This window comes from Ovis aries, chromosome 11 (genome assembly GCF_016772045.2).
Source record: "Ovis aries strain OAR_USU_Benz2616 breed Rambouillet chromosome 11, ARS-UI_Ramb_v3.0, whole genome shotgun sequence".
Classification (NCBI taxonomy): domain Eukaryota; kingdom Metazoa; phylum Chordata; class Mammalia; order Artiodactyla; family Bovidae; genus Ovis; species Ovis aries.
This window is the reverse complement of record NC_056064.1, coordinates 7,749,854-7,759,786: the sequence shown is the minus strand read 5'-3', so window position 1 is coordinate 7,759,786 and position 9,933 is coordinate 7,749,854. Positions and strand designations below refer to the sequence as shown.

Genomic DNA, 9,933 nt, shown 5'->3' with positions numbered 1-9,933 from the left:
ATGGAAGAGGTGAGGAGGAGCAAGAGGCAAGAAAGCACACAAAAAGTGGAAAATAGGTGAAATATTGAGCGTTGTTCTTCTTGTTATTCAGTCATCCAGTCATGTCCAACTCTTTGCAACCCCATGGACTGCAGCACGCCCGCCCTCCTTGTCCCTCACCATCTCCTGGAGTTTGCCCAAGTTCATGTCCATTGCATCAATGATGCCATCCAGCCATCGAGTGTATAAAGCAATATTGAGTGTATAAAGCAATATTGAGTGTATAAAGCAACAATAAATGTATGGGGTTTCAAAAGAAAAGTTGATAGGTTAAAATGCACAGCATTAATAGCATCTAAATTGGGAAGATATAAATGGAAGTTGTAAAATTTTTATATTGTTTGGAAGAGTAAAATTATCAAATTAAATTAATGGGTTTTCCAGTACACATGTACAGATGTGAGTTGGATCATAAAGAAGGCTGAACGCCAAAGAATTGACGCTTTTGAATTGTGGTGCTGGAGAAGACTCTTGAGAGTCCCTTGGACTGCAAGGAGATCCAACCAGTCCATCCTAAAGGAAATCAGTCCTGAATATTCTTTGGGAGGACTGATGCTGAAGCTGGAGTTCCAATACTTTGGCCACCTAATGCGAAGAGCTGACTCATTAGAAAAGACCCTGATGCTGGGAAAGATTGAGGGCAGGAGGAAAAGGGGACCAGAGGTTGAGATGGTTGGATGGCATCACCCACTCAATGGACATGAGTTTGAGCAAACTCCAGGAGATAGTGAAGGACAGGGAAGCCTGGTATGCTGGAGTCCCTGGGGTCGCAAAGAGTTGGACATGACTGAGCGACTGAACAACAACTAGATACAAGATAAATATTGCAAAAGTCAACTGAATTTCTATAATCTAGCTGTAAACAAATTAAAATGAAAATTTTACAGATAATATTTAAAATAGCATTAGAAAGCATAAAAATCTAGAAATGAATCTTCATTTGACATGCAAGAATTCTACACAGAAACTATAAAACATTATCAATGAATATTAAAGAAGATCTACATATGTAGAGGGTTATTTCACATTTTGGAAGACACATTCATCAAGATGCCAATTCTCTTTATTTTATTTTTTTTTTGAGTTTAAATGTGTTTTATTTTTAGACAACCTACATGACACGTTTTCTCAAAAACAATGTCTCCACTCCAAATAAATCAATGTTCAAAACAAATGAAGAGCTCGAGACGACATCAGTCCCATCTGTCTAAGTCCTGGTGTTGTGTGGATGAAAAGCAGTGGCCAGCCAGTTTTGACGACAGGTGATTGATCCAAAGTAACTGCCAACTTTGTTAACATTTTTCCATCTCTAAACCATCCTTAAAGAAAATCATATATGGGGTTACACCATCCTCACGGTAGTCCAGCAGAGCAACCATGCCATCTGGATTCATGTTTTCACCAAAAAAGAACTGATAGTTTTTGAAATTAGCAAGGATGTGCTTGATTTGTTCTGCAGCCCCTGTCATAAAATGTTTTACTCTTTCTGGTCTCTGTTCTTCAAGTTTCCCTTTGATTGACTTCATGTAATCTTTGATGTACTTCTTGTAGGCTTCTTTTGTGAAGCTGGTTTCCTGCAAGTGATGGTTCATGACAATATCGACACCAGTGATTACTGTGCTTTCGGTACCTTCGCCCTCGGGGCCTTCAGCGGAGGCATTTCCACCAATGAGCGAGTCATCGACGTTACTCTCTGTCCTACTGACCATCTTCCCCTCCACCTCCAGACACAGCCCGTCCGCGACCTCCCGGATCTTGTAGATGTCGGAGAACATCTCGTCATGGCTGATGAGGTCCCGGTAGATGATCATGATGGCGACTGGAGGGAGGCGACAGCGGCGCTGGCTTAGCAGGAGCCCGGAGCTCAGAGCGAGCGCAGTGCGGCCAGAGCGGTGCTCGGGGGGAGTGGGGAGCGGGCGGAAAAAAGGCCAATTCTCTTTAAAGTGATCAGTAAAATCAATTTAGTCCCAATCAAAATCCTGCCAGAATTTGAAAATTTTTTTCAATTTTTTGTTGCTAAAAATACAGAAATACAATTAATTTTTGTATTTTTAATTTGTATTATATGACCTTAACTGAACTCATATATTAGTTCTGATGGCTTTTTCATAAACTGCTTAAGATTTTCTACATAGACAAGCATGTTAGCAGTGAAAAAAGAAAGTTTTATCTCTTCTTTTACGATCTGCGTGATTTTTCTCTATCCTATTCTCTTGCCTTCATTAAAATGTTAAAAAGAATTGGTAAGAGCAGATGTACTTGCCTCATTTTCAATCTTAGGAGGAAGGCATTCAACATCTATCTCACCATCAAGTGTAATGTTAGCTGTAGTTTATTTTGAAGACTCCTTTCATCAGGTCAAGGGAATTCTTTTTTATTCTAAGTTTGCTGAGAATTTTTTTTAGCATGAATGAATGTTGGGTTTTGTGAAGTGTTTCTTCTATTTAGAGGATCATATGGCTTTTCTTTTTTGCATGCTAAGTTGCTTCAGTCATGTCCCACTCTTTGCGACCCCATGGACTATTGCCCACGAGGCTCCCTTGGTGATTTTTCCAAACAAGTATACTGGAGTGGGTTGCCATTTCCTCCTCCAGGGGATCTTCCTGACTCAGGGATTGAACCAGCACCTCTTATGTGACCTCTTTGGCAGGTGTGTTCTTTACCACTAGCACCCACTAAGAAGCCCTAAAAACAAAGGACTCGGTTTTGAGAGAGAAAAACCCAGCAGCCCCTGCTGGGATTCGAACCCAGGATTTCCTGTTTACAAGACAGGCGCTTTAGCCAACTAAGCCGCAGAGCCAGTTGTGCCTCTTTCTTACTGTGTTGAAATGACATATACTGAGTTTTGAAAATCAGACTAATCTTATATTCTCAGGATAAATCCCACTTCATCTGATGCGTTATCCTTCTCACATACTTCTGCATTCAGTTTGCTAAATCTTTCTCAAATTTTTTATTTCTATGTTCATGAGGAATACTGGTCTGTAGTTTTATTCTTTTGTAACGTTTTTGTCTGGTTTTGATCGTATTGGTAATTGTATCGTAAAGTGATTTGAAAAGGATTCTCTGATCTTCTATTTTCTGAAAGAGATTGTATATAATCCATATTATTTCCTCCATAATTTGTTAGAATTCATTAGTGACGTTATCCAGGCCTGATAGATTTTAAGTGAACGTTTCTTTAGTTGACTTAGAGCTATCCAGCTTATCTATTTTTTCCTGATTGTGCATTCTTCTCATCTTTTAAAGAATTTGTCCGTTTCATTTAAATACTTTAATTGGCATAATATTCCTTTATTATACTTTAACGTCTATAAAATATACTCCGGATACTCTCTTATTTCCGATATAATAATTTATGTCTTCTGTCTCTTTTTCCTTAATTAGTCTGTCTAGTTGACCAATTTTATTGATCTTCTCAAAGAAGCAGCTTTTGATTTCACTGATTTTCTTTCTGTTGTTTTTTTCATGTTGTGTTTTAGCAGCTTCCAGTCTTACCATTATCGTTTACTTCCTTCTATTTACATTGGAATTAATTTTCTCTCTTTTTTTTCTAGTTTTTTAGGTGGAAATTTAGGTAGTTGCTTTGAGACCTTTCTTCTTTTCTAATATAAACATTTAGGGCTATATATCTCCCTCTAAGCACTCCCTTAACAGCTTCCCACAAAATTTCATATGTTGTATTTAATTTATTTCAAAATATTTCTAATTTCTATTCAGATTTCCTCTTTTGACCCATAGGTTATTTAGAAAGGTATTGTTTAATCACAAAATATTTGGGGATTCTCTCAATAATGTTATTGATTTTTAGATTAATTTTATTATAGTAAAAAAAAATGAAACATATAGTATATGACTTCAATGAAAGTTACTCCTTGGAAGGAAAGCTATGACAACCTAGCTTTTGGTCAACCTAGACAGTGTATCATAAAGCAAAGACTTTGCCAATAAAGGTCTGTAGAGTCAAAGCTATGGTTTTTCCAGTCATGTATGGATGTGAGAGCTGGACCGTAAAGAAGACTGAAGAATAGATGCTTTTGAACTCTGGTGCTGGAGAAGATTCTTGAGAGTCCCTTGGACTGCAAGGAGACCAAACCAGTCCATCCTAAAGGAAATCAACCCTGAATATTCATTGGAAGGACTGATGCTGAAGCTGAAACTCCAATACTTCGGCCACCTGATGCAGAAAACCTACTCACTGGAAGAGACCCTGATGCTGGGAAAGATTGAGGATAGGAGAAGAACGCGACAGAAGATGAAATGGTTGGATGGCATCACCGACTCAATGGACGTGAATTTAAGCAAACTCTGGGAGACTGTGAAGGAGAGGAAAGCCAGGCATGCTGTGTCCATGAGGTTTCAAGGAGTCGGACAGGACTTAGCCACTGAACCACCACATGACTTCAGTATTTTTAAAATTTATTGAGACTTGCGTTATGGCCCATAATATGTTCTACTTTTGGTGAATGTTCCATGTATACTTGAAAAAAAAGGTATATTCTGCTGTTTGGGGATAGTTTTATATTGTCAGTTAAGTCAAGTTGATTGAATTCTACATCATTACTGATTTTATGTCAATTTTTTCTTCAATTACTGATAAAGAAATGTTGAGTTCTCCAATGATAAATGTAGATTTATGTTTTTCTATAAATTCATCAGTTTTTAAAATATATTTTCATTATTCATTTATTTACTTGTTTTTGGCTGCACTGGGTCTTCACTGATGCACTTGGGCCTTCTCTAGTGGCAGTGAGTGGGGGCTACTCTCTGATTGCAGTGTGTGGGTTTCTCTTGCTGCAGAGCACGGCTTTAGGGCACATGGCCTCCCGTTGTTGTGGCACGCAGACTCGATAGTTGCTGCTCCCAGGCTCTAGGGTAGGAGCTCAGCAGTTGCGGCACACGGACTTAGTCGCCCTATGGCGTGTAGAGTCTTCCCTGACCTGGTTTGAACTCGTGTCCCCTGCATTAGCAGGCAGATTCTTAACCACTGAACCCTCAGGGAAGTCCCCATCCATTTTTTATTAATGTATTTTGAAGCTGTTTTATTATTTACATACCTTCTAGGGTTACTATGTCCTCTTGATTTTGTTGTCCTTTATCATTATGAAATGTCCCTATTAATTTCTGGTGTTATTTCATATTCTGAAGTTTACTTGATTAGATATTAACATCTTCATGGTATTTATTCTTTATTCAATTTACTCTAAACCTATTTGCATCTTTAAATATAGGAGAGTTTCTTGTAGACAGCATTTTGGGTCTTCTTCTATTTTTTCCAATCTGAAAATCTTTGTCTTTCATGAGAATATTCTCCATTTACATTTAATGTAATTATAAATGTGCTTGGGTTTAAGTCTACCAACTTGCTATTTGTCTTCTATTTATGCATCTTTGTTGTCATTCTTTTGATTTTTTGCTCTTGTCTTCTTTTGAATTGTTTAAGTATTTTTTAATGATTCACTTTTAATTTACACTGTTGTCATCTTAGTGACATTTTAATGGGATGTCTCTTTATTTATTTATCTATCTATGTATTTAGTGATTGATCTGGAATTTTTGATATACACATTTAACTTAGACTACTCTGACTTCCTCTACTACTCTAGCTTAGACACACTCCTGGGATGTGAAGTCAAATGGACCTTAGAAAGCATCACTGCGAACAAAGCTAGTGGAGGTGATGGAATTCCAGCTGAGCTATTTCAAATCCTGAAAGATGATGCTGTGAAAGTGCTGCACTCAACATGCCAGCAAATTTGGAAAACTCAGCAGTGGCCACAGGACTGGAAAAGGGCAGTTTTCATTCCAATCCCAAAGAAAGGCAATGCCAAAGAATGCTCAGACTGCCGCACAATTGCATTCATCTCACACGCCAGTAAAGTAATGCTCAAAATTCTCCAAGCCAAGCTTCAACAATACGTGAACTGTGAACTTCCAGATGTTCAAGCTGGTTGTAGAAAAGGCAGAGGAACCAGAGATCAAATTGCCAACATCCGCTGGATCATCGAAAAAGCAAGAGTTCCAGAAAAACATCAATTTTTACTTTATTGCCTATGCCAAAGCCTTTGAGTGTGGATCACAATACACTGTGGAAAATTCTGAAAGAGATGGGAATACCAGACCACCTGACCTGCCCCTTGAGAAACCTATATTCAGGTCAGGAAGCAACAGTTAGAACAGGACATGGAACAATAGACTGGTTCCAAATAGGAAAAGGAGTACGTCAAGGCTGTATATTGTCACCCTGCTTATTTAACTTATATGCAGAGTACATCATGAGAAACGCTGGGCTGGAAGAAGCACAAGCTGGAATCAAGATTGCTGGGAGAAATATCAATAACCTCAGATATGCAGATGACACCACCCTTATGGCAGAAAGTGAAGAGGAACTAAAAGCCTCTTGATGAAAGTCAAAGTGGAGAGTGAAAAGTTGGCTTTTCAGAAAGCAAAGATCATGGCATCTGGCTCCATCACTTCATGGGAAATAGATGGGGAAACAGTGGAAACAGTGTCAGACTTTATTTTGGGGGGCTCCGAAATCACTGCAAATGGTGACTGCAGCCATGAAATTAAAAGACGCTTACTCCTTGGAAGAAGAAAAGTTATGACCAACCTAGATAGCATATTCAAAAGCAGAGACATTACTTCACCAACAAAGGTCCGTCTAGTCAAGGCTATGGTTTTTCCAGTGGTCATGTATGGATGTGAGAGTTGGACTGTGAAGAAGGCTGAGTGCCGAAGAATTGATGCTTTTGAACTGTGGTGTTGGAGAAGACTCTTGAGAGTCCCTTGGACTGAAAGGAGATCCAACAAGTCCATTCTGAAGGAGATCAGCCCTGGGATTTCTTTGGAAGGAATGATGCTGAAGCTGAAACTCCAGTACTTTGGCCACCTCATGCAAAGAGTTGACTCATTAGAAAAGTCCCTGATGCTGGGAGGGATTGGGGGCAGGAGGAGAAGGGGACGACAGAGGATGAGATGGCTGGATGGCATCACTGACTCGATGGACATGAGTCTGAGTGAACTCCGGGAGTTAGTGATGGACAGGGAGGCCTGGCGTGCTGTGATTCATGGGGTCACAAAGAGTTGGACACGACTGAGTGACTGAACTGAACTGAACTGAACTCTGAACTGAATCTTTAACTACTATTATTTTTCCCAAAGAACTTTTATTATAATTCTTGTAGCAAAGATATGCTTGCAATGATTTCTTTTAGCTTTGGTATCTTTGATAAAGCTTCTATTTATTCTTCATTTATTTAAGTCTTTAATCTTTAGAAAGATACTTCTCCTGGCAATAGAATTTTAGGTTGGCAGGGTTGGTTTTGTTTTTTTTTTTTTTTTTTCAAAATCTATCAGTAATTTAGCAGTGCTATTCCATTGACTTTTGGCATGCAGAGTTCCAGAAAAGAAGTCCAAAATATGCCGTATGAGTTGGCAGGCTGGAAACCCAGAAGAGACAATGGTGCAGTTCCAGTCCGAAGGCCAGTGTCCTGGAGGCCCAGGAGAGCTGATAGTGCAGATAATGTTCAAAGGCAGTCTGCTGGAGATTTTGCTTTTGTTCAGTGTGCCAGCTTTTTCAGTCTATTCAGGCTTTTAATGGATTGGATGAAGCCCACTGACATTATCGAGGGCAATCTGCTTTACTTAGAGTTTACCAACTTAAATGCTCACCTCATCCAAAAATACCATCCAATTTGACACATGAAATTAACTTTCACAGTGTATTACAGGCATCACCACCCTGGCTGGCAGGAGTACAAACTATTCTCAGCCCTGTATGAACTCCTGGAACTGTTTGGCCTATTGCTTTCCAGAGGTTCTTTTTCCAGCCTTGTGGAATGCTACCCTACACATGCAATGATCAGTTTTCACCCAAATAATTGTGAAGAACTCTTTATAAATTCCTGTAGATTTCTCTTTCTCTCTCTGCCTCCTCCTAGTACTCTGCTTTGTAAATTCTAGGTACCTTGGCTTCCCTGAACTTCAATATCTGTCACCTTAATTCAGTGAAAACACTGAGCTCTTTGGGTTGCCCAGCCTTCAGTTTCAGCTGGAAACTGTCTTCAGTCAGTAAGCTGGGACAACCAAAGTGCTTGCTTCCTTTGTTTGTTCTCTCTCAGAGATCATAATTCTATGCTACTTGTGGTGCAATGTCTGAAAATGGTTAATGTATTTTCTCTGGTTTTCTAGTTGTTTGTGGTGAGAGATCAATCCTATATAGGTAACGCTTTGTGGCATATATTAAACTTATTTTTTTCACCTACAGTAATACCAGTTTCCTGTTTCACACTATTATCTCTTGACCAGGTTGATAGTTTCATAAATTTGTTCACTTTGTGATCATTCATTGAATTTTGCACTTATGATGTGTGTAAGTCTCTACGTATGTAAAATTCAGTAAAATACACTTTTAATTTTTCAGCTGCTCTGTGCAGAGCAAAGATTTTAGTTCCCCAACCAGGGCCTGAACCCATACCTCCTGAACTGGAATTCCTAGTATTCTAATTCTTAACTACTGGACCACCGGTGGAATCCTCAATTAAACAAACTTTTAAAAATAAAAAGCAAAGTAAGTTTATATGAACATGTAAATGATATAGAATAAGCTAGATACTTTAAAAAGAAAATAAATTTGAGTGACTTTCCCTACCACATATCAGATATCAAGACTAAAGATATTTGAGTTAGAAGATCACAGTATTGCCACAGAGCTCAAAAAAAGATCAGAAAAAAAATAAAACAGAGAAACCCCTTTTCAAAAAGACCTACACAATTGTGAGCATGATGTATAACAGAAATTTCTACCGCAAGGAAACACTGAAGCTTTTGATAAGAATGCTGGCATGATTGGTCATCTCTAATTCATAAAACTTTTGCCCCCTATCTCACAACATATACAAAAATCAATTCCAGATGAATTAACAACTAAGCAGGAAAGGCAAAATCATAAAGTTATTCAAAGATAATAGGAAAAGGTGTAAATATCTAGAGAGACAAGAAGTATTTCTTAAGTAGGACCCACAACAAAACACAAAACATAAGGGAAAAGGCTGATACATTAGTCTTTATTATAAGAACTTCTGTAAATGAAAAGACACCACCATGAGACACAAAGACAAGCCAGAATTAGGAGAATGTATATTTTTAACACATACAACGGATAGAGGACAAATACCCAGGTTATATAAATAATGTTACAAATTTATAAGAAAACAAATAGTCCCCCACGTAAATAAAACATTTGAACTTTACAGACTTTACTATCTATCTATTTGTAGCTCTCTCTCTCTCTCTCTCTCTCTCTCTCTCTCTATATATATATATATATATATATATATATATATATATAAGGAATACTATGAATTTCTATATAGTATTGGAATACTGCATACCATACCATATAGCATTGAAAAGGACTGAACTACAGGTACTCTTGTTGACATAGAAGAATATCATAATACAGTGTTGGAGAAAAGATGCCAAAGAGAAATTGATACGCACAGTATGATTTAGTGTTGATAAAGTTTAAAACATATACAAATAAGCTGTATTATTTTGGAATGGATACATAACTGATGACACTATAAAATGAAACAAGAAAACGATCGTCACAAAACATTGGGATAATGGCTACCTCTATTGTGGAGATAGAATCACAACTGGTGAAGGGTACCAATTTTCTTTCTTGACCTGGTTGCTGGTCATGTGCATCTTACGACATTATTAGTCTTTAGCATGTACTTTCATGTTTAATTCACTCATCTATAAGTATGACACATTTCAAAATAATAAAATAAAATTAATCTCAGTCAGTAAATTAACAAAATTAACCTAACCGATGTATATGTTCATTTATTCACTTATTCCACAGGAATTTGTTGTATATTTACT

General features: G+C 37.8%; 1 protein-coding gene and 1 non-coding gene across 2 annotated transcripts; both read right to left on the bottom strand.

The window, feature by feature from the left end:
- Positions 1 to 1,096: 1,096 nt before the first annotated feature.
- Positions 1,097 to 1,966, bottom strand: LOC114108596 (translationally-controlled tumor protein-like). The gene has a single exon (XM_042255253.2). The coding sequence runs from the start codon at positions 1,848 to 1,850 to the stop codon at positions 1,332 to 1,334; it is 519 nt and encodes a 172-aa protein (XP_042111187.1). The 5' UTR covers positions 1,851 to 1,966; the 3' UTR covers positions 1,097 to 1,331.
- A 799-nt stretch (positions 1,967 to 2,765) lies between these two features.
- On the bottom strand, positions 2,766 to 2,839 carry TRNAT-UGU (transfer RNA threonine (anticodon UGU)). The gene has a single exon. It is a non-coding gene; the product is annotated as a tRNA-Thr (tRNA).
- Positions 2,840 to 9,933: the final 7,094 nt, after the last annotated feature.